General features: G+C 41.4%; 1 protein-coding gene across 1 annotated transcript in view; it reads right to left on the bottom strand.

Annotated features, from left to right (window-relative positions):
- nphs1 (NPHS1 adhesion molecule, nephrin) overlaps positions 1–25,880 on the bottom strand; it is a gene marked incomplete at both ends in the record, with an annotated part of 198,028 nt that overhangs the window by 16,090 nt on the left and 156,058 nt on the right. The window contains 3 exons of the mRNA XM_080851765.1: positions 10,484–10,595; positions 19,600–19,751; positions 24,298–24,454. Coding sequence (XP_080707891.1) covers positions 10,484–10,595; positions 19,600–19,751; positions 24,298–24,454 — 421 coding nt within the window. The remainder of the gene's footprint in view (positions 1–10,483; positions 10,596–19,599; positions 19,752–24,297; positions 24,455–25,880) is intronic.

Raw genomic sequence — 25,880 nt, forward strand, 5'->3', positions numbered from 1 at the left:
AGTATGTTTTCTCTCTTTTCGAGCATGCCTTCCACTCTTGTAGAGAGTGACTGTATCATGTTCTGGATGAGGGGACGACATGCAATTAAACCTTGCGTAGCCGCAGGCTCGAAACTCTCATCCAATAGGCCCTTCAAATCATTCTTCAGCTGGACAATAGTGGGAGCCAGGAACCCAAGGAATGTGTTTTTCAGGGCAGAGGCTAGGGGGCTCATCACACTCACAAACTTGAACATGGAGTCGATTTCTTCTGGAGTAAATCGACGTAGGCCAAACTCATCACAGACTGTGTGCTGGAGGTGTCATATTCAGGATCCGTAGACAGACTGGCCTGGGGAATCATAGTTGCTATTTTAGACAGTCGCTGCATGGAGAGGAACATAGAGTTCTAGCGTGTATCATTTGGTGTTACAAAACCAATCCCAAGCTTTTCCTCAACACAATCAGAGGCTTTTGTACAGGGCAGATGCCTTTGAAAAGATTGTTTCGTACCGTCTATCAGATACCTTTTCTGTGTCTTTGGCAACCAGATTGAAGGTGTGAGCCATGCACCTTCTGTGAGGTGGAAGGCAAGGATCCTCTAAATCTGAGAGAGGTGCAGGCTCAATCCCATCATCCTCATCTGAGCTCTCACTAGCATCATCTTCAGTTGCTTCATCAGCAGCATCAGTAATGGCAACACTCTCTCCAAAACAGTCGAATGCTTTAACAAAATTTGAGGCGTTGTACGTCACAGTGCACACAATTTTGTTCTGAATTTTGAACTCCTTATACACATCTGCCAACACTTTTGCCAGCACATCATATGTGTGTGCTCCTCTGACACGGCGGCATGCAAGGACTGCTGACCTTCTCTGTGATATATATTTTTTGTCCAGCCAATGAATGGTAATGCCCATAAATCCTTTTAGTCCAGGCAAAATAGCGTTTTACGACAGACTAATTGTAATAGAATTTTTTTGAGCATAGATCATTTCTATGAGGTGTCCAGAACAACATACTAAAAGTCCTAAGAAATCCAAGTTGAGGAAATATGTTTAATTCTCATCAATCTGAGATGTGTGCTAATAATGCATGGCAAAAATATGCCTCAAAATTTAAATTTTTTCCTTTACTCCTATCAAAATGAAACTTTACACAATGAAATTACCCATGAAAAGTAAAAATTTTTGTATTACAAGTTTCTTTTGAAATTAATTTGAATATGCACATGAGCTCCACACTTATTGAATATGTCCATAGGCAGAAACACCATTCATATGTATGACAAATACACCGGCCAAATCTTCATCCTATCATCCTACTGCCAATGGGAGATGGCAATGTTGCTTTTAGACTGGCCTCTCACCTGAAAACTGCCTGGCTTGGTAGTACCTGCCAGGGGTATGGTGTTTCTGACTTTGCAATCAGGACATATTCAATAAGTGTGACGCTCATGTGCATATTCAAATTCATTTAAAAAGAAACTTGTAATACAAAAAAAGTTACTTTTTATGTATACTTTTACTATGTAAAGTTTTACTGTGGTAGGAGTAAAGGAAAAAATTAAGCCCATTGGGTGTATTTTGGGCATATTCGATTAGTGTATAGCTCATTTACATATTCAAATTCATTTTCAAAGAAACTTGTAATACAAAAAATGTAAATGTTCATGGGGACTTTCATTGTGTAAAGTTTTATTTTGATAGGAGTAAAGGAAAAAAATATTTTTTTGAGGTGAATTTTTGCCATGCATTATTAGCACACATCTCAGATTGATGAGAATTAAACATATTTCCTCAACTTGGATTTCTTAGGACTTTTAGTATGTTGTTCTGGACACCTCATAGAAATTATCTATGCTGAAAAAAATTGTATTACAATTAATTCCATTTTTGGCTCCAAAATGGGCTGCCTGGACTATTTGTTGACAGCTGACCAACACCATCTGCTGTGGTGCAAACATGGTCAATATCAGCAAGTTCAGCTTTAAGGTCACTGATAACCTCACTGAATTATTTATCTAACAGTCCCTGAACCTACCTTCTTGTAAGCACACGTCTGCCTTGTTGCAAACCACCATTCACTAGCCTGATGAAGGAGGGCTTTTCCACTTTACTCAGAGGCTGTACATTTCCAATGATGTAGTCAATTTCGAGTTTGTCTACCTGTTGCTGGGAAATCATACCCTTGAAGGCTGCAGAGAATGTGGTTTGGGATATTTGGGGCTGTTGGCAGGGGGTCTTGGTCTTTTTTTTGATTTTCAATTTCCTGGAGATAACCTTTTAGGCTAGCTGGATGCTTCAGCTCCTCATGCCGTTTTAATTTAAATGCGGATGAGGCTGACGTCCAAACTTGCTTTTTCAGCGCAGGAGGACACAATTTGCACTCAAAGGTTAGATTTTTACCGTCAGCATCTTTCTCAGACTGCGTGTAAAAATCCCGCAAAAATGATAAGGTGGATCAGATGTGGTCCCTGAGTCTGCGTCTCTGCTTTCACTTGCCATTTTTATGATACCGAGAGCTGTTGTCTTAAAATACGTTGCTTGTTTAGTCCACATGTGTGTACGATGAATCATGGATAACGTAGTGCGAAGTCAAATTAGTTGGTTTAGTTTAGGTTACATCACGAAAATGTTACGGGCACTGAGCAACGACATGGTGCAAGCAATCGATTTAGACAGCGTCTCTCTTCAGGAGAAAGACAACATTCCATAACGTTTGAGCTAGACCTCAGATAATATGAACGTGTTCACCATTCAAATCCATTATTTGTCATTAGGTTGCATTCATCGTTCTCATAAAAATTAGCGTGTTCAATGAACGTGTTCATGCACAACACTGGTAATAATTGGCTACCAGTTAACAATGAACTAGTGATGTGTCGTTCGTGAACGATTCGTTCATTTTGAACGAATCCTTACAACGACTCGAGAGTAACGAGTCCTCTCAAAAAAAGATTCGTTCTTTTTCTCGTTCATGACCGCGCATCGGGACAACTGGGACTGTTGCATTGGCTAAGCCAAGGAAACAGAAATGATTTGTCACGTGAAAATGATCCAAAGACCCGTATCCAAGAGACCCAGTCGGAAAAAGAACGAATCATTTCTGTTTCCTCTAGCTGACTGTACTGAGCCTATGCAGGTCACGTGGAAAAGGATCCAACGACCCATATCCGGCAGATGAACGAATCATAGATCCAAAGACACGGTTGTCAAAAGAACGAATCATTGAACGAAACAGACACGTTTGGCAAAAGAACGAAACATTGAACGATCCGGCAAAAGAACGAATCATTGAACGAAATACCCATATCCGGCAGATGAACGAATCATAGATCCAAAGACACGGTTGGCGAAAGAACGAATCATTGAACGAAAGACTGATATCCGGCAAAAGAACGAATCATTGAACGATATCCGGCAGATGAACGAAACGTTGATCCAAAGACGGTCGGGAGGTGAACGATTAGGTCATCTGCCGGATACAAGTATTTGGATCATTTTTCACGTGATCTGCATAGGCTCAGGATGGGAAGCTAGAGAAAACCGAAATGTTTCGTTCATTTTGACTGGGCTCTGGATATTTTTTCACGTAACCTGCATAGGCTCAGAAGAGGAAACAGAAAGGACTTATTAACCTAGTTCACTTCCGAGTGTCTATGTTTAGTAAGACGTGAATGATATTCGTTCACAAGAAATAATTACAGGTTTAGTTATTTTAACTTTTTAAAACTTTACTTACAGTTCAGTGCAGCGTAATTGTTTGCCGTGATCATTAAATGGTTATGTGATAATAAATGACCATTTCATCCAAACTTTCATATAATATTATTTGAATGCAGGAATTAGTATCTGCTGGTTTACATGTAGTAACCTCCATGAAAATATGATACGTATTTGTAGTGGACGTATTTACGCCAGTGAATTGGCTATAAAATGTAGCACCCCCCCCCCCCCCCCGTTAAAATGAACGAGTGACTCGATAGAAGATTCGTTCATTTTACTGAACGAGATTCAAAGATTCGAGTCGGTAAAATGATCCGAACTTCCCATCACTACAATGAACTGTAATCCAAATTGCTATCTTAATTCAGGCTAACTACCAGTGGCGGTGCATCAATACAAGGCGCTGGGGCACCGCCCACCCTACAATTTTGAGATGAAAAAAAATAAATAAATAAAAATGAAATGTAAAAAAAAATTATATATCCAATAATTTGATAAGAAATGTACCGTTTTCAAGCGCTAAATGTGTGCCGGAGACCGTAAGCTCCTGTCAAAAAAACACTCAAATGTGACCAAATATAATATATTGCCATTCGTTATCATTGAGAGAGAAGCCACTCCTTCCTGTGGGCGCCAACCAAGTGGAAGTCTATGGGAGCCAAAAAAAGGGGCAGGAACATTTGAGCAAGGACAGCTTCTCATTGGCGGATGACAGGTCGAGCCCGGGGCGCACATCGCTTGCGCCCACAGCCAATGACAGGGCTTCTTATATCATCCTGACAGGACTGTCCAATCAGAGACCTTTTGTGATTCCCTCACATCAGATACAGATATTATACAGCCGCGGAAAAAATTAAGAGACCACTTCAAAATTATCAGTTTCTCTGGTTTTACTATTTATTGGTATGTGTTAAAGTAAAATGTACATTTTTGTTTTATTCTATAACCTACTGGCAACATTCCTACCAAATTTCAAATAAAAATATTGTCATTTAGATAATTTATTTGCAGAAAAATGACAATTGGTCAAAATAGCAAAAAAGATGCAGTGTCTTCAGATCTCGAATAATGCAAAGAAAACAAGCTCATATTCATTTTTAAACTACACAATACTAATGCTTTAACTTAGGAAGAGTTCAGAAATCAATATTTGGTGGAATAACCTTGATTTAAAATCACAACTTTCATGTGTCTTGGCATGCTCCCCACCAGTCTTTCACATTGCCGTTGGGTGACTTTATGCTACTCCTGGCGCAAGAATTCAAGCAGCTCGGCTTCTTTTCATGGCTTGTGACCATCCATCTTCCTCTTGATCACATTTCAGAGTTTTTTTTATGGGATTCAGGTCTCGAAATTGCCCTGCTGGAAAAAACACTTCTCAGAGTTGGGGAACATTGTCAGAGCAAAAGGAAGCAAGTTTTTCTTCCGGGACAGCGTTGTACTTTGCCTGGCTGAGGTTTGTAAAAGACCATAAGGATTGAACCAAAGCGGACTGGAGGGTCTCCTAGTTCGTCTTCTCTGATGAGTCCAATTTCACAGTAGGTGCAAGACTCTGTGGCTTGTAGGCCTCTCCAGGTCTCCGTCTAACCATCAGACGACCATGTGTTGGGCAAAGCTGAAAATTGGACTCATCAGAGAAGACGAACTAGGAGACCCTCCAGTCCGCTTTGGCAAAGTACAACGCTGTCCCGGAAGAAAAACTTGCTTCCTTTTGCTCTGACAATGTTCCCCAACTCTGAGAAGTGTTTTTTCCAGCAGGGCAATGCTCCATGCCACACAGCCAGGCCAGTAAAGGTGTGGATGGAGTACCACCAGATCAGGACCCTGTCATGGCCAGCCCAATTTCGAGACCTGAATCCCATAAAAAACCTCTGAAATGTGATCAAGAGGAAGATGGATGGTCACAAGCCATGAAAAGAAGCCGAGCTGCTTGAATTCTTGCGCCAGGAGTAGCATAAAGTCACCCAACGGCAATGTGAAAGACTGGTGGAGAGCATGCCAAGACACATGAAAGTTGTGATTTTAAATCAAGGTTATTCCACCAAATATTGATTTCTGAACTCTTCCTAAGTTAAAGCATTAGTATTGTGTAGCTTAAAAATGAATATGAGCTTGTTTTCTTTGCATTATTCGAGATCTGAGGACACTGCATCTTTTTTGCTATTTTGACCAATTGTCATTTTTCTGCAAATAAATGATCTAAATGACAATATTTTTATTTGAAATTTGGTAGGAATGTTGCCAGTAGGTTATAGAATAAAACAAAAATGTACATTTTACTTTAACACATACCAATAAACAGTAAAACCAGAGAAACTGATAATTTTGAAGTGGTCTCTTAATTTTTTCCGCGGCTGTATATACATGAGCAGCATAGCTAGCAGTTGTAGCAGATCTTCAAGCTGAGAGTATGGCGAATGAAAACTCAATTGTAGCTATTCACGGAACACCATTCAATCGACGGTCGGATGTCGATAAAAAGAAACTCAAAGAAATGGGACCTGAGCGTCCGGATTTAAAACTTGAACAAATAACCACTGACCGCGGAAGAACCTACAAGCGGAGCTTCTCCTCCAGCCTTTATGCTAACCGGAGCTGGTTAGCGGGCTGTGCAGTGAGTAATGCGTTTTTTGTTTCCCCTGCTTGTTGTTTCAATGTACCGGGACTGAAACACTCTGGACTACAACGGGGATGAGGGATCTCAAGCACTTCACCCAGAAATGCAAGAAACACGAATCGTGTAGCAGCCATCTTTCTAACAGCATGAAGCTAAGTCTCTTTGGGAGACTGAGTATAGCGGAACAGCTCGACGAAGGGTACCGAATTGGCATTCGTAAACACAACGAGGAAGTAAGGAAGAACAGGCACATTCTCTCAAGAATTATAGACTGCATTAAGTTCTGTGGTGCATTTGAGTTGGCACTTCGTGGTCATGATGAGAGCGAGAGCTCTGATAACCCAGGGATATTTCGTGGCTTGGTGGACGTTGCCTCACTCGACGGTGCACTGAAAGACCATCTCGAGAGCGCGACTGTGTTCAAGGGGACATCCAAAACGGTCCAGAATGAACTTCTTGAATGTATGCTGGCTGTTGTTAGGGAAAAGATCGTAAGCGAGATTCAAAGCAGCGATTTTCTATCGATCCAAGCAGATGAGACCATGGATATTAGCACACAAACCCAGCTTGTGCTTGTGCTTCGCTACATAAATGGTGCTAACCTGGAGGGAAGATTCTTTGAGTTCATCCCTCTGCAGTCAGCTACAGCAGCGACCATTGCCATGGCATTAAAAGAACGCCTTGCTGCCATCCTCCCAGGTGAGCAGAAAGGTAAACTCATCTGCCAGGCATATGACGGTGCCAGTGTAATGAGGGGTACCTCTTCAGGTGTTTAGAAGAGAATCCAGGACGACTACCCAACTGCCCACTATATCCACTGCTATGCCCATCAGCTCAATCTTATAATGCAACAGGCCACCTCTCACATTGTCAAAGTCAAGAACTTTTTTTCTGACATGGGTGGATTTGCTGCGTTCTTTTCAAGATCGCCGAAGCGGACCGTTGTCCTTGATGAAGCAGTCGCCCGTAGACTGCCAACGGCCAGCAATGTGAGGTGGAACTTTCGCAGCCGTGACGTCAATACTGTGTTTGAGCACAGAGATGACCTCATTGACTGCTTTGAAAGAATTCGAGCATCAGATGGCTTTGATGACAAGACCAGCCAGGAAGCAGGAGGCCACATCAGGCTACTAGAGGATCCTGATTTCAATTTCTTCCTTAAACTGTTTCATCGGATAATGCCACATGTGGACATTCTCTATGCCAAGCTCCAGAAGAGAAACATAGATTCAGTCCATATAAATAGCTGCATCCAGCAGTTCCAAGAGGACATACAAAAAATCAGGTAATTTCATTATTGTTATTATTCTGTAAGCTTAGTCAAAACATAGTTATTTTACATTAACCATAGTAATAAGACAAATGTGATTTTTAAATTATTATTAATTTTATTTACAGAGATTCAATCCATGCAATGGTGGTGGAGCACAGAAGTGGATCTGAGCAGCCGAGGAAGCGCCGGGCTATCGATCAAGATGAGCTTAAAAGGATTGTCTCAGAGGTGAGTGTCAAAATCAGCATAGCCTGTTTTAAAGTTCAATGTTTTGTCTTTCCCACAGCAGAACACATGTTGGAAATTGTGAGATTTGTGTGGATATTAGGGGTGTGACGAGATCTCGTGTGACGAGATCTCGCGAGATGTAAGTTGGCGAGATTGCTCGTCGCTATAAAAATCGGTCTCGCGAGATTTGTTTTCCAGCTAGCAGCCACAGGTTCGGACACATTCGGACCTCAACTTCCACAGTCAAGCGCCAGAGCCACAGCAATAACAAGAGACATAGGTGTTTTCATTGCAGCAGATATGAGGCCATTTTCTGTGGTAGAAAATGAAGGATTTCGGCGACTCCTCCACACACTAGAACCCAAATACAACATCCCATCACGCACGCATTTTACTCGTAGCCTACAGTGATCCCGAAACTCTACGAAGAGTCAAAGAGCAAGATAGTGCAGATCCTGCAAGACGCAGTAAGCATTGCCATAACGACAGACGGTTGGACATCGAGAAGTACACAAAGCTACACACAATTACAGCCCAAACAAACAACAATGAATGGAAAATGTTGTACTACAGACTCGCCCACTTTTCGAGTCCCACACGGGGGCAAACATAGCTGAAGTTTTACAGACAGCTGTTACTGACTGGGAACTTAAACCAGGACATCGCTATTGTTACTGACAATGCACGTAATATGGACGTGGCCGTGCGCGAGGCAGGATTGAAGCCCCACATAAAGTGTTTTGCACACACTATAAATCTTGCAACCCAAGCTGGTCTCGGTGTTCCCCGCGTCGCTCGTTTGCTCGGGCGAGTGAGACGTGTGGCTGCTTTTTTTCATCGGAGTTCAACAGCTACCGCGGTGTTAATTTCAAGTTGCCACCACACAAATTGATCATGGACGTTACGACGAGATGGAATAGCAGATTGGATATGCTGTCTCGTTACCACCACATATATAATATATAATTTCATTTATTTTATTTTTAACTTTTATAACATTTTATTTTAGTTTCAATTTGTAGAGGAAGAATTGACATAAGCCTACTTGTCAGTGACATACTTGGTGAGGCTCTGTTTGCACTATTTGCAGTCTGTATTGACAGAGAATAACTGTTTGTCTTGCACATATTGTTTGCACTTGAAAAAAGGAGAGATATATAATTTTATTTATTGTATTTTAACTTTTATAACATTTTATTTTAGTTTCAATTTGTAGAGGAAGAAGTTCATTAAGAAGTTAATTAAAAGGAAGAAATTCCTCAAAAGTTAACGCTTACATCATGCATGTTAGGAGTTATAAATCCATGTGCAACTCAGTTAAATAAAAGTCTGTTGTCCATTCATATAATTTGTAATTTAGTTTTCTTAAAAATCTCGTCTCGATCTCGTGAATCCAATCTCGTGTCTCATCTCGTCTCGTGAGCTGAGTGTCTCGTCACACCCCTAGTGGATATCATATCAGACTATACTTTATCTAAAATACCAATTCAGCCCCCTACAAGTTTGTGTGTGTTTCATAGTACAGGCTAGAGCAATCAAGGTGGCTCCTTGCCTTTTGTCTATGTTGATGAGCCATCAGACCTAGTTCCTGGCTTTTGTGTGTCCTGGAGTGGGGGTGTGTGTGTTTCATAGCACCAGGCTAGAGCCATCAAGGTTGCTCCTTGCCTTTTGTTTATGTTGATGAGACATCAGACCTAGTTCCTGGCTTTTGTGTGTCTAGAGCCAAAGCTGTTAGACTCTGATTGTTGGCTTCTGTCTGCAGCCAGGACAAGATGGTTGAAGTCAAAGGTTAATAGCATCTATATGCCCCGCAACTTATCTGTCTGTCTCTCTCTATATTTATCTGTAGGTATGCGACACCATACTTGGACACACCAAGGAACGCTTTGCCTTCAAGGACCACCTCATCAGTGCCACCTTACTGGACGCCCCCCAGTTTGACCACTACCTCAATGCATTCCCTGAAGTTGCTCTGGCCACCACATTGAAGGCCTATCCTGTGCTTGATGGAAGTAAGCTGAAGACAGAGCTTACCCTCATCTATGGCTCTGACGAATTCCGAACCTGTCGTGGTGCTGTGGATCTTTACCAGTTGTTCAAAGAAAATAACCTATCTGAGGTATTTTCAGAGACAGAAACACTGCTTAAAATCATCATAACAACGCCCATGGCCACTGCAGAGGCTGAGAGGTGTTTTTCAACACTTAAAAGGGTGAAAACCTTTCTAAGGAACACTATGACTCAGGACAGACTAAATGCATTAGCCATGCTATCCATGGAAAAAAGGCTTGTCACTGACATGATTGACTTTAATCAGAAGGTGATCGAGAGATTCGCCAGCTTGAAAGAGAGGAGGGCTAAGTTTCTCTACAAGTAGTGGGGCCTACTCTTGACAAGCACCACATGTTAAATGTTCATTTCTGTTCATCTCTGAAACCCTACCCAACAGTCACACTATGTCCCTCTGAACTGTCATGCCCAAAGCAACAGGTTATTGTTGTAATGTTGTATGTTATTGAAATAAATCTGTTTTTTTTTTTAAATATTCTAATCAAAACCTCTGGGTTTTTTTTCTCACTGCGGAGGGCTATTTAAACCGCGCCGCCCAAGTGCGCCCACCCCCAAAAAAATGTCACCAGCCGCCACTGATGTACATACCTGATGCGAAACTTCTGTGTCAAGCCACCATCAAACCCTGGCTTCCACTCCAGTGTCACAGAGTAATTGCTGACATGCAGTAGCCTCAAGTCTGATGGGGGTTCAGGGTGATCTATAAAAGATAGAGAGGGAGAGACAAGGACCAGTTGGAGAGACAAGGACCAGTTGCTGAAAAGGACATCAGAGAGAGAGAGATCACACTTTAAGTTGAGACTTGATTAGGACTCTAAAGCCCTAACTAAAGTCCAACTCATTTCAACACAATTCTTGAAGGTGTAGAGGAGAGCAGGGTAAATTGTGAGACAGGTAGATTATTAAAGGTGTAGGGGAGAGCAGGGTAAATTGAGAGAAGTAGATTGTCACACTGAGGAATTCTCCAAACCTAGGGGCACAATTTCAAAACTGAAATATTGTGTAATATTGTCATACACAACCCCCTGAGTAAACATCTTGTTAACTTCACCGAAAAGTGAGTTTAGCACAATTTAAAGTAAAACTATGGTATACCACATTTCATGTGATTTAATCTGGGTTTTGACAATTCAAATGTCCCTATGATTAGCTGTGTGTGATTTGATGCCTTTACTATAGTTGTAAGGCCAACACAGAAGAGAACAACAGTACACTACACTGTGGCCATATCGCCAAATCATCCCGCCTTCTCTTTCTCCATTGTAGCGTGTTGTGTGCATATGATCCATGGGTTTTTATTCTCTTTCTCCATTGTAGTGTGTTGTGTGCATGCGTATCCATGGGTTTTTATTCTCTTTCTCCATTGTAGCGTGTTGTGTGCATGCGTATCCATGGGTTTTTCTTCTCTTTCTCTATTGTAGCGTGTTGTGTGCATGCGTATCCATGGGTTTTTATTCTCTTTCTCTATTGTAGCGTGTTGTGTGCATGCGTATATATGGGTTTTTATTCTCTTTCTCTATTGTAGCGTGTTGTGTGCATGCGTATATATGGGTTTTTATTCTCTTTCTCTATTGTAGCGTGTTGTGTGCAGGCGTATATATGGGTTTTTATTCTCTTTCTCTATTGTAGCGTGTTGTGTGCATGCGTATATATGGGTTTTTATTCTCTTTCTCTATTGTAGCGTGTTGTGTGCATGCGTATATATGGGTTTTTCTTCTCTTTCTCTATCGAAGCGTGTTGTGAGTTTTTCAAATTGCAATGCCAGATCTTGAATAATACCTCAAAATCCATCTTCATGTGGCTGAAAAGAAAAGTGTTTGGATTTGTTACGACCTCCTGCCTTAGGGGTAGCTGTTTTCCCTTATTTCGTTTGCTATTTATTTTGTCTTTTGCTGTAATTGTGTGCAGGTGTTGCCTGTCAACCGTGGGCGGAGCCTGTTATGTTTTAAGGTCGGGATCGTCGACCAGGACGCTCTCCTTCAACTGTGTGCCACCACGCTATTCTGGCCTTCCTTGTCGTGCGGGCAGATTCTGCCTCTTTATTATTTAGTTTGTTGTTTTTGGGTGGTAATCCTTGGTCGTGTGCGTCTTTGAGGGGAGGCAGTTGGCTGCGCAATTGGTCTGCTGCGCCCCTACGTGCTGACGATTCAATACCGGTCAGGGAACCCACTGAAGATCAGCGAAAGGGATCAGTGTTTTCTTTTTTTTTTTTTTTGGTAGGGGTTGCGGTGCAGCGCGAACCACCCAGTCACACAGGTACTGTTTAGTACGTCGCTTTAGAGTGTTGTTGTATTTGCATTGTGTGATCGCAGTGCTACAGGTAGGTCGGAAGAAAGGTAAGACTTTAGTGAGCTGCTTTTAGTTAGGGTGTGATGTAGTCAACTGCGGGAGTAATCCATTCAGCTACCTGGGATACGACGTGTATGGTTGCTCTTACCTTAATTACAAAACAGGTTTGGGAAGAAGAGGTACCGATGTTCCCTCCACATCATGGTGCGAGAATTGGGCAGATATGTGGTGGTGGACTGGGCCTGACAGCACATGGACAGGGACATTTTTGAAAGCAGGGGACGGTAGATGGAACATGAAGCAAAGATCGCTATAAGCAGGGGAGCCTACACGAACAGAGGAGGGAAAGGAATGAACCCAATTGTGGTAACCATACGACGGGGACTAGAGAACCCATGGCCACTCACTGAGTGGCATCCTGACCGGTGTCAGGTAAAAGGGAACTAAAAATACGGACCCATGGTGCCCACAGTGTACATAATACTGGGGGTAGACGAGACAGGGGATGATAGTATGGGAATGATACGGCTGAATTTGGGAAATTCCATGGCGAACAAAGCACAGGAAAGCCAACCAGAGATAGTGAAGAAGTTACGGGCAGATAAAATTAGCTACCAGGACAAAATTGCGGTAGAAACTGGATACAAGGATAAGAATGTATGGGTAAATAGAATGGTGGAAGCGGCTGAACAAGCCAAAGGGGGAAATTGCATAGTTTGCTCGAAAGCAAGACCTAACCTATGGATGGTCAAAACTGCGTTTGAAGACCGCACTCACCATGGGGCGCAGGGGCGAGACATAGAATGCATGCTAAACATAATGTCGAAAGAAAATCCAAGCGGAAACTGTACGGGATGGGAAAAACACTATCCTATGGCTCCAAAGGGGGTGGAACCACCAATGTTCGATCCCACAATAGAACCAAACGCAACATGTATAATCAATAAGAACACGGCGAGTTGGGGTAAAAAGGTTTGACTAAAAATGGCACTGACATAGAGGCATACTGCGGGGGAAAAAGAGACCTTACCGATACGGACTTGGTCGCTAGATTGACAGTAGCTCGAGCAGATGTATGGTGGTATTGCGGGGAAAGCACTCTGTACAATTTTCTACCAACAAATTGGCAGGGAATATGTGCATTAGTCGCCTTAGTCTCGCCAATATAATTGCACACGGATGCAGACATTGGTCAGGACGCCCAGCCAAAACATAGACGTAAAAGGGAGGCCGTACTAGATCGGAAGGGAGGAATCCTGATGGGGTTTGGATAGACGAAATATGCAAATATGGCTGGAGAAAACATTCGGTAAGTGGGGGGCCCTGCTAGGCCAGATACTTTTCGGAGGGATAATAGGGATCTGTGTATTCGGGGTGTGTGGTTGTTGTTGTATCCCTTGTATCAGGAGCCTGCTGGAGAGGACGATTTATGCCAAGAAGGGCCAAGTGATCCACATCCCACCTAGAACAACAGGTGCACAGGAAATGCAGAGGCAGTTGTGACTAGGGGTGCATGATTCAGAAAATGTCACGATGCGATTCGATACCGATTTTTAGGCTCACGATTCGATTCAAAATCGATTTTCGATTCGGAACGATTCTCGATTAAAAAAAATTGATTCACAGTATGTAAATGTTAGTGCTGTCAAACGATTCAAATATTTAATCGCGATTAATCGCATTTTTGTCATAGTTAACTCAAAATGAATCGCGATTAATCGCAAATTAATTCATCGCAAATTTTATTTTTATGCTCTTATCATGGAAAAGTGGATTGGCTTGCTTTATCCAATGTTTTATTTTATTGAAAAATAACATTGCCAAACAGGGTGGTACAAAATAAAATTATAAAGTGCACATTTCAGACTCATAGAAGTCAGGCCTCTTATTTCAAAAACAATGAACCGTAAGAGTAAGGTTACCAATAAAAGGTAAGCCTACTACTTCTGTGCTTTCAGCCAGCTGCCTGTTGACATTTTCAGACAACAGTGAAGCTTGCTTCTTTTGCACACAACTTTTAAAGGTAAACTTTCTATTCAGAAGCTTTTTATCAACCATTTCGCCGTATAGCGCTCACCATCACTCAAACCGTAACGTTAGCCTACTACACAGTTTGCGAAGCCAAAAAGAACGTTAATCTTCAAAAAAAAAAAAAAAAGGGCTAGGGAAATATCTGCATTTGTTATGCCTGATGACTTTCTGTCCTATCACGTTATGGCATTTGGAATGGGAAACGCTCCCGCTATTTTCCAGCGGCTTATGAATACGGTACTATACGGTTTGTCAGCCTGTGATACATATTTGGACGATGAAGTCCTTCATAGTGCAACATGGCCTGCTCATTGTGACTACATTCGGGAACTTTTCCAACGTCTTTCCTCTGCCAGACTTACCATCAATCTGGCGAAATACGAATTTGGCAAAGCGACAGTGACCTTTTTGGGCCACGTGGTGGGAGGGGGTCAGGTTCGTCCTTTGGATGCAAAAGTCTCTGCCATCTGTGACTTTCCTGCCCCTGAGGATCACCGTGAGCTCCGTCGTTTCCTAGGACTGGTGGGTTACTAATGGGGGTTCTGTAAGAACTTCTCTGCGGTAGTGGCGCCACTGACTGACCTGCTTAGCCCTTAAGTGCCGTTTCAGTGGACCAAACAGTGTCGAAAGGTCTTTGAAAACGTGAAAGCACTGTTGATTTCTGCTCCGGTGTTGGCCGCACATGATTTTTCAACACCGTTCCTTCTGGCTGTTGACGCCAGCGACCAAGGTGCTGGCGCTGTCCTTCTGCAGAATGGTGCTGAAAACGTCCATCACCCCGTTTGCTTCTCAAAGAAGTTTAACCACCAGCAACAGCGGTATTCGACCATCGAGAAGGAAACGCTGGCCCTTGTTCTAGCGGTCCAGCATTTTGAGGTGTATTTAGGAGTGTCTGAACAAATTGTCGTGTTCAGCGATCACGACCCCCTGAAGTTCCTCCACCGTATGAGAAACTCTAACCAGCGTCTAATGCGTTGAGCTTGATCTTTCAGCCATTTAACATCTTGATCAAGCTGATGCCTTATTGCTGATGCCTTATCAAGGGTGCCTTAGCACTCATTTACCTGCATACGGTTAGGAATAATCGTATGTAACGGTTCTGTTGTTTTCGTCATGGATGTGTTTGTGTACGCCTGGGTGTGTTTGTGTGTTGGACTGTGTTTGTTGCCGATTTTTGGTGAGCCTGTGTGCATGCTTGCATTATGAGTGGTGAGTGTGAAAGTTGTACTTTTTCTGCTTGAGTTACCATTATTACAGTATGGCTGTATAACCTTTGCTTAATAGTGTGCTTGCCCGAAGGGAAGCACAGTATTGTTCTTCATAAGTTTTCTTTATTCACCCCGTTTTTCTTGCATCGAATCAGGCCTCACCCGTTCGAGGTACAGACGCCGTTCAAACACCGAAACGTCCGGCCCGATCCGGTGGAACCTGCTATATCTTTTCGTGGCGGTACTCCTTGACACTCCTTTTTTATTCCTCTTTTTCATCACCTTTTTTCCCCATAGACTTGCATGGCAGAACTCTGTGGATTATGACATCATAATGGGGTCATTAAAACTAGCTTGCACCTGTGCTTCACTGACACCTGCGCCAAGGTTCCAAGGCTCCTCTTGTCTAACTGTATAACTAAGAATATTAAGGGCTCTCCAGTGGGCTCTACAGTGCGAGTATTTCACTTGCATATCCGCCTAAAAATAGGTAGCCTACGTGCGAAGTTGAAAAATAATTTACGAGCACAGTGTGCGAGTGACAGACAGTTGTCAATACAGCGCCAAAAAGTGAAGCATTCCATTGATTTCACATGGAAACAAGTGACAGGGTCGCGACTAACGTTAGCTAACTATGAGGTAGCATATCCTAGCTAAGTGATACTAGCTATCGATAGCTAGCTAGTAAACTCATTGCAGTATGGACTATAGGACAGGCTACGCACAACATTAATCAAGCAAAAAATAAATGAATATGTGACTGGTTTGAATAACCTTGTCTATTTGGGCAATTGTTATTATCATTGACACCACTTTCAACTGTCAAAACTATCCGTCTAGCTAAATCTGTTGGTTATGAGATTTCACAGCATTTCATATGGAGGATACGTGGTTGATTTAACTCTAAGGCCAGCTAGGCATAGTAGTTGTATTGTGCCATCACATCATTTGAATTTTCAAAATCTAGACGTGATATTCTCATATATTTGAATGACAATTCTGTTAATCAAGTATTGCCTTCAATTATTATTTACATTGATTTAATTGGAATTCAGCTGTAGGCATGAGATCTGTATCTTGGAGAATAATTGCATCCACAATTTAAGTACTGCAAGCTAGACTACTATGCAGTAGACACAACACTGGAGGTCCCTGGGCCTGAGAAGGGAAGGGAAGGAGTTTAATGTGGCTATAATATGGAATTTTAAATGTGCCTAAAACTAGACTAAATTGTAATGAGTTTTCGAAAACTAGACTGAAACTAAGAAGGATAACTATGACTAAATATGACTAAAACTAATATGCATTTTTGTCTTAAGACTGAATCTAAAATAGCTGCCAAAATGAACACTGAGATAGGGGGCCCCTTAATCTGCAATTCATGGTTGCTAGCTCTAATCAGATGTACTAACTAGGCTTATAAGAGAAGACTAACTTTTTATGCCAACGAACACCAATAACTATAACTAATTTGACAGACTATAGACCAATGTGATACACGTGCTCTCTAGCGATATAGTAAAAGTGTTGCTTACGTTAGATACTAGACCTACAGTCTAACTCTAACTGCATTAAGTCTAACAAGCTATATCTTACAATAAACTTTAAGTAAAGCTGGCTATGTAACCGCATTCATTCCAATATTGTTGCAGAGATGTTTCCTTTTACCAAGATAACAATTTCAACAATTCACTTAGCTCAGTAAGTCATTATAACGAAACTCTGGAACTATTATGACCATGACACCTGAAATGTTTGTGCCTAGTAAATATGCAAGTTTCATAATACATCTGATTTCCAAAAACAAGCCCAAGTCTCCCTCAACAAATACCGCACAATTCAGGTGCACTCATTGATTAACACGACCTTTGGAGGAATAATTACACCCCATAAGACAGGGGTAGGCAATTAAAATCCTAATGGGTCCAGTTTAAAAAAAATCCTCAAGTTGGGTCCGGGGGTCTATCACACATTTTTTATGACCGTTGTTTTCACTTAGGCTATATAGGACTGCATGTGTTTTATGTACCAACAGTCAAGGTGTGCATTATGATTCAGAGGCATATTTAGCCAATATAAGTACTTTAGGCGCTAGTAGTAGCCCATCAGTGTATGTTTGGTCAACAACTGACTATCAGATCAAATGAAGGTCTTCATTTCAAGCTTTTTTATTCTGACCCAAAATCCATGCTACTCGGAATGAACACTCGTTTGCTCGTTGTTGGGCAGTGAATTAATTAGTCAACATGTTTGTAGATCGGGCATACTGGGCTTTAAGATCGTTTATTATATCGAATTCTTTGTGCTTCATTTCGTAGTGGCGTTTTACATTGCTGCTTTTGACGACCGCCACCATCCCGGAGCATATCAGTCACACAGGCTTAGAGCTGCACGCAGGCAGAATGAACATGAATAAGTCTGTCCACTCCTCTTTAAAAGCTCTGTTCTCACTATCTACCTTTCTCTTCTTAGAGCACGCCATCTTTCTCTTGAACTGCAATGAAGCTTTCTCTCTCAACTGAAGACACTCATTTCTTCTGTCAATTTTGCAGCACTTGCGTGCACCACCAGTGCGAGCATGTGCTGCGTATAGGCTATCATCTGATTGCCTACTGGCATTATAAGGTTTAAACAAAAACATAGCCTACCATAAAGTTTATAAAAGTCACTCAAGCATCAGTTGTTAAAATCGCTTGGTCAAAATTATATATATATAAAAAAAAAATTGCATCATTAATTTTATTGTTGCAATTGTGTCTCGGTCCGGAGAGGACGTCAGTTGGGTCCGGACCTGGACCGCGGTCCGCCTATTGCCGACCCCCGCCATAAGAGATAATGTCACTTTGAGCCTATTTTAAGACTTCTCCAAGCTAAATGTAACACACTAGACCCTTTCACAATAAACAAGCAAACAAACAAAAACAGAACAACAAAGATACCCTCATATGTCTAAACGTCAGTGGAGCCAAAATATAATGGTTGAGCTTGGTTGCTTGCTAAAATATATTGGTTGAAAACAAAAAGGTGTATTCAGTGTCACTGCAGATGGTTACACTGGAAGGCTGGCAGATTCATCCTACAACCTGCATTCAACGTTGTCCTGAACACAGAAAACACAGTACTATACAGATTTTGTTCTCAGATATCAGTCTGTGAGGCCCCTCAACAACATATGCGCACTCGGCCACTGCAGTTGCTTGTGCTTGATGGCCGCAACAGAGCAAGCACACTCTCGCAGTTTGTTCACGAAACGCATTCTAGTTTCGTTTGCTATTACTTTTGTCTATTGCTTTAATTGTGTGCAGGTGTTGCCTGTCAGCCGTGGGCAGAGCCCGTTATGTTTTAAGGCCGGGATCGTCGACCAGGACGCTCTCCTTCAACTGTGTGCCACCACGCTATTCGGGCCTTTCTTGTCGTTCTATTTTTGGATAAAAATTCTCCTGTGTTGTATTTAGCCTTTTTGTTTATTAAATACCCCCTGGATACGAGCCCATTCTGTTTTGTGCTTCATTTGTTGCGTATCAGATAAGCTGGTATATAACAGGGTTATCACCAGAATAGTTAGCCTAAGAGCAGCATGGTTATAGGCATACAAAATAGATATGGTTTAAGACATGGAGCTAGAGGATATAGTCTACAGCTTAATGTACCCTATAGCTTACAGGCTAAGAAAAAATATTCAACTTCACAATGACCCTGGGAAACACATACAAGCAGCGGTATGCAGCGGTGACTTTCCAAAGGAAACAATAAAAGATTCAACAGTGTTTATGACACTCGCTTGTGCTTACGTCAGGCGGAGGTGTGTGAAACTTGTACGTGTTACTTGTACGTGTTTGGCCCTCCCTCTTAATTCAATACAAATACAGGAGTTGATTGTCCAGACTGCCCTCCCCCAAGCTTAATTAAATACAGTCATACTGGTGTTGAGGAGCTGAATGTCCAGACTGCCCTCCCCAAGCTTAATTAAATACAGAGTCATACTGGTGTTGAGGAGTTGAATGTCCAGACTGCCCTCCCACAAGCTTAATTAAATACAGAGTCATACTGGTGTTGAGGAGTTAAATGTCCAGACTGCCCTCCCACAAGCTTAATTAAATACAGAGTCATACTGGTGTTGAGGAGTTGAATGTCCAGACTGCCCTCCCCCAAGCTTAATTAAATACAGAGTCATACTGGTGTTGATGAGTTGAATGTCCAGACTGTCTTCTCCCAAGCTGTTGGAAGCAGTGCAGGTGAAGACAGCATAGTCTAGTGTTGCGCTCACATTCTCAATGCTGAGTGTGCTGGTATGCACGACTCCCACTCGAACAGTATTCTCCATATACCTGGTAATCACAGACAGAATATGTGATCTGTTAACAATCTGGCAACACATTCTATAATATAGAGCAGTAGGTCACTTCATAAACAATGTGTGATATAGAATGCACCTGACGTCAATTTAGTGTTCTTCACTCTGTAAGTCTACTTAAGAGGGGTGAGATGGGTGTGTGAAAAAGCAATGTAAAAGAGTGCTCAAGTGACTCGTCAAGCCATGAACACTTTAATTTTCTTTGATGTTTTTGTTCCTTTCAGTTTGAAAAGAAAAAAATGCGACTTTTTATTTCAACTGAACATGACTTTTGAAGACAAACATAATGGGCCTCATTCTCGACATCAGTTGGGAAGACTTTCAGAAGGATTTCAGAAGGAACTCCACTTCGGTGGATTTAGGAAAACATTTGCCATTCTCCATAGTTTTTTCTTCTGTGCTTTCTTCTGAACTTCAGACAACTTTCAGAACGCGAAATAGCAGTCGTAACTCTGCCGGAATCTTCTCAAATGCGATTCCACGGGCCATCTTGTGGTTATTTGAGGAATCGCGTTGAGGAATGACATTTGAAAAAACTCCGTATTACAGTAAAAGGGTTAACGGTTGAATTTGTGAGAACCCGTTGGTGATTGCGTTCACGTCAACTCTACAGACATCCTCGGATTAAAATAATTATGATAATAATAAATACGAGAATATTTGTATCATTAACAATTATGTTTCACATTTATAGTCATAATTCTACGAGGTAGTATTTATTGTTACACTAGGTCTATATGGCTCGTAGCTTGACTGTTCTCTCCCTTGTACGTCACTTTGGACAAAGGCCGCGTCTGCTAAGTGACTGAATGTGAATGACATGAACACTGCAAATGTAAGTGAATAAATAAATAAACACTAAACCCAATCTCTAAGAACTAAGGCATGAATTTATTGCATTTTATACTACTACTCGTGGAATGACAGGACCGACTGCAATTTATACTCCTACTCGGGACCGGTCTTCACACCTATGGTGAATATTTTTCGATTCAAAAAAAAAAAAGTGACTACTTAAATGTGTTTTACGGACTTCGGATGTTCAACGTAATACAATATCTCCACCTTATTAATGAACACCTGTTACGGGGTGGATTCGGGAGATTGCGACAGCACACGTTTCTAAAATTGCGTCTCCTAATAGGGAGCTGGCAGGGCGTGTATGTATGCAAATCCACTTTCACAAGAACGCGTATCAATCTTAGAAACTCAGGAACCCAGCTGAGAAGACTTCGGCTGCTTATGAACACATTTTCAAGCGTGTGGGAATGCAGCGGAAGCGTTTCTCTTACGTTGTTTTTGTGAAGTCGTGTAAGAAACATTTCTGAAGAATTACAGAAAAAGGTTGAGAATGAGGCCCAATGTCTCTATCCTTAGTTTACTCTAAATTCTTCAAAATTAGGTGATTTATAACTTACTGATAAGTATGATCTCATGAGCAAATTCCTTGATCATATAATGGCATCTGGTGCCAGAAACCATGATTTAGGGGTATGATTCTCGCTTTGGGTGCGAGAGGTCCCGGGGTATCTAGATGGTTATCTAGATCTTACTTTCAGGTACACTGACAGTTCAGCACTTTTAAATCATGGTGAAGAAAAGTATTAAACAAAGGTTTTGCAGGGCTCGTTGGTCTAGGGGTATGATTCTCGCTTCGGGTGCGAGAGGTCCCGGGTTCAAATCCCGGAAGAGCCCTTTGTTCTGTGAATCTCATTGACTGTTGCTGGAAAAGTAATCCTATCTACCTATGCAGATGGTGACCGATGTCTTAGGCCCAATCCCATTTCTAATCTCTACCCCTACCCTTACCCCTACCCCTTTGCCCTCGCTTTTTCAAACGGAGCCATAACGAAGGGGTAGGGAACGCTAGCCCTTCGAAATGGGATAGCCCTTCAACAATTACGTACATCATCAGTACGAAGCGTCAGCTGTTACGTTACCGGAGAGCGACAGCTGTCACTCACCAGATATAAACAAACATGCGCCTGCAGCTGTTATTTACACAATGCAACATTTCATCAAACAAGTTTTAAAATCATGAATTACAAAGAAAATACTTTCATTTGTGTGATGCTTTCCCTGCTGTTTCCGACATTTTTAAATGGACTCGCGCGATGTTTGTTCCTTAATGATCACGGGTTCGCAATGCATTGAGGGAAATCAGTCTACCCCTCCGTTTGAAGTGTGCCCTCGGAAAATCTCCGTTTGGAGGGGTAGAAAGCGCTTCCCCTTCCCCTACCCCTCTGTCTTAACGTGAATTGGGATAGCACTACCCCTACACGTGAACGCGCAAAACGGAGGGGAAGGGGAAAGACGAAGGGGTAGGGGGTGAAATGGGATTCAGCCTTAGTTTCTGGTACACTGACAGTGCAGCAGTTTGAAAGCATAAAAAAAAGCTTTAAATAAGTTTCTGCATGGCTCGTTGGTCTAGGGGTATGATTCTCGCTTAGGGTGCGAGAGGTCCCGGGTTCAAATCCCGGACGAGCCCAATATTCTGTGAAATTTGTTTACAGGGTCTGGAAGAGGCTCCCCATCTTACTCTGAGGATGGTTATCTAGATCTTACTTCCAGGTACACTGACAGTTTAGCACTTTTAAATCATGGTGATTTCATTCATCATTCACCACGCTCACAATTCATGAAACTTTCAGTTACTCTCCCAATATCCTTTAAACATCTCAGTGAACGGTAAGGTACCCGCCAATTCTACTCTATAACTCATTCCATTCTGTTCATTCATTCATTTCACACACCAATACAAACATACACTGACAGCTCCCATGTCCTTATTCCTGCAACAGTTTGATCCCAAGGAAATTGGCATGCTCTGTGTACTAATGAAATAATATGCTGAAATGTTCTGATTTTAATTTTTTTTTAATTTTACTATGGTGAGATAATAATTCATATAGATCATGAATAATCGAACGTATGCTGAGTGTATATTTCAATATATGTTAGTAATTGTAAACGTTTTTTACACATCGATATTGGTGTCTAACCATTTGGTTCATTTTTGTCTTTATAGGTTTAGGTTATTTGCTGGAACTTCACCAATTTTGTAAACAGATTTGATTATTTAATTTTTTTTTACAAAATGTCTCTGAAGAATGTCTGCTGTCTTTGCCTTCTCTCCACAGCAATGAAGACTTTTCATTAGTGGTTCCACAGGAATGACTCACCTAGTGCCATACGATCATATGACAGCCATGAAACATTCAGAGTATCACAAAGCATTCAAAGAGTTACCTCTGTAGAACTCACCTGTCATTATAATGTATTTGTTACAAGCCTTACATTTTTTATATTGTAGCTATTATTGTTAATTTAAATCTCTGTTGATTTAGCTTATCTGTTGGTGTATTCTTGTAGATTTAGTTTAACACAAACTATGCGTGTGTGCATGTGTGCATTCTGTAGATGGATGAAAATGATATTGCAAAATGAAAGCAATAATACTACAGGGAAACAGTATGCCAGTATGAGTTAACATATGAGCTGACTATGATTACTGTAATGAACAGCAGGGGCGCCTGCAGAAAAAAATTGTGAGGTACGCACAGAGCCACCAACGCCCCCCCCCCCCCCCCCCACCCTCAAAAAAATAAAACGCACATTAGCCTACTCTCGCGCGCAGATAATGGTTTACAGCCAAAACGCATTGCCCTTCTCATTTAAGTTAATTCTCCTTCTGCATATTGTTTTAGTACTTTTTCACTGTCGATTTCCAAATCTGTGTGAATATTCATGAGAGCAAGTCCGGTCAGTCTTTTGTCAGTCATCGTACTTCGTAGATATGTCTTAAGATTGTACTGAATGACCGCTTAGCTGACGTTGTGGAAACGGGCAATGTCAACAAGACGCAATGAATGTTTGGGTAGAAATTTGCTGAACTTTCCAGGGCTTGACAAAGCTCACTGCGATTTGGCTGTAACTCATTTAGCTGTTTCCACAGCTCCAGCTCTGTATCTGCATCCTCAACGGGCATTAATTGTCCGTAGCCTACTCCTGACAGAATCATGACAGAACTGACAGAATCATGCCACCCATCGTTCCACCCTCCACTGATCAAACTACCCAATTGTTTGTGCTCTTCTTTTCACTTCTTTGACCCACTGACAAGTGAGTGTACCAATATTACATTTTCACAATTTACATCTTCAAGCTTTTGTATTACTTCCTAATGTCGTTACATAATTCTGTATATACAGTGCATTACACGGTGAGGTTATTGTTTCTGTCTGAAAAGACAGCGTTAAACATGGACTGATGGGACAAGACATCTAGCCTAATGTGACATTTAACTGCCATTCTAGCGTTATTCTAGCTAACAATTCTCTAATAAACAACTTCTATTACATAAGTAATGTTATGATCTAGGTCTGAACTTTAGAAAAAGTCAGTCGTACGAAAAAAAGAAAGTAAATAGAGCAGAATGAACTTGAAACTGATTTAAGACAATGAGACATTGGACATTTAATGACAGACAGGTGAGTAATTCTGAATTGGTTTATACACACCTGGGATTGGCGAAATCCATAGGCATTTTGTTCTTGGCCCAGCTGAAATCTACCTTGGGAACGGCCTCTGCCTGACATGCTATATCCACTGTGCTGACATCATCAGCACGGCTGGCCACCTTATTCCACTGAGGTCCTTTCTTCAGTTGTGGTTGAACTGTCATATAAAAAAGGTATGATGTTAAAGGCACAATATGCAACAATTATGCTTCAGGATTAGGGTTAGGATAAGCAGTTTAACCTTAAAATAACAGCTTAAAAAAAATTGGGGCACTACAATGACTTTTAATATGGAGAATTGCGTCCGTGCCAATGGCATAGCAGGGTCGATAGGCATATAACTGCCTTCTGTAGTTTTGCCTGCCGATGCCCACCGACCTGACTTTGATTACCTTCTGCCGATCTAGTAAGTAGCTTATTTGCCGTCTTGCTTAGTCTTGTGTTGCACATGATTGATGTTTGACTGTGTAAGGACAGTCGTTGAGTAATTAGTTCGTCATAATGTCAAAGTCAGCACATTTCAAGAGATTTAGTTAGTTTCAGCTGCTAGCATACCTTTAGCGAATAGCTATCAATCCTTAATGCACCTTTAAATGAATAACGTCAGTTTGACACATAACATTTTTTTTGTAAATTATTATAAATCATTATAATAATAATAATAATAAATTCAAACCAACACAATAGAAAATAGATTAGAAACAGAAAAGCCTAAATGGTCGTAATACATTTGGAGCGCTGCTCCCGTTGGTGCGACGAGGGACAACATATAACACAACAACAACATATAACACAACAATTGTACAGCTAGCTAATAAACAGTCAAAATAGCTAAAAAAATGATTAAGAGTTCAACAAAGTCTGGTGGTATACATTAAAGTACTTCCCTGGGGTGGTTTACAATAAATACAGTATAGAACAAAAGTGAAAAACTTTGCATTACAATACAAACCATATAGTAGTTCAAATACCTCACATGCTTTATCAAGTTTGTGGCACACGCATACAACATGAAGCGAAAGGCACAACTGAAACCAATAACAGCAACTAATCATGCTGCTGAATGAACAAAACTTACATAAAATGATGTGTCGTAAACAAAAATTATTTCAGGCTGCAACTTGAAACACGGAGACTGGTTGCAAAACAGTATCAGAATCAGAATAAGAATCATGTTTATTGGCCAAGTACATTTTCATATACAGTCATTTTTTCTGATGTTTAGTTGCTCTCAATGTACTTAAACTGAAAATATACAGTTTAGGATAAAATAAATATAATAAATTGTCAACTGTTCATTAGAGTGACGGCAAGGGGGAAAAAACTGTTCCTGTGTCTGGTGGTTTTGGTGTGCAGGGATATGTAGTGCCTGCCAGAGGGGAGGACCTGGAACAGATTATGTCCAGGGTGTGAGGGGTCTGCAATGATTTTCCCTGCCTTTTTCCTGGCTCTGGAGGTGTACAGGTCCTGGATGGTGGGCAGGTCGGCACCAATTATCATTTCTGGTGACCTGACTGTCCGTTGTAGTCTGTCCAGTTTAGTGGCCGATCCAAACCAGACAGTGATCGATGGGCAGAGAACAG

This window comes from Sprattus sprattus, assembly GCF_963457725.1.
Source record: "Sprattus sprattus genome assembly, chromosome: 14".
In the NCBI taxonomy this organism is placed as follows: Eukaryota; Metazoa; Chordata; class Actinopteri; order Clupeiformes; family Clupeidae; genus Sprattus; species Sprattus sprattus.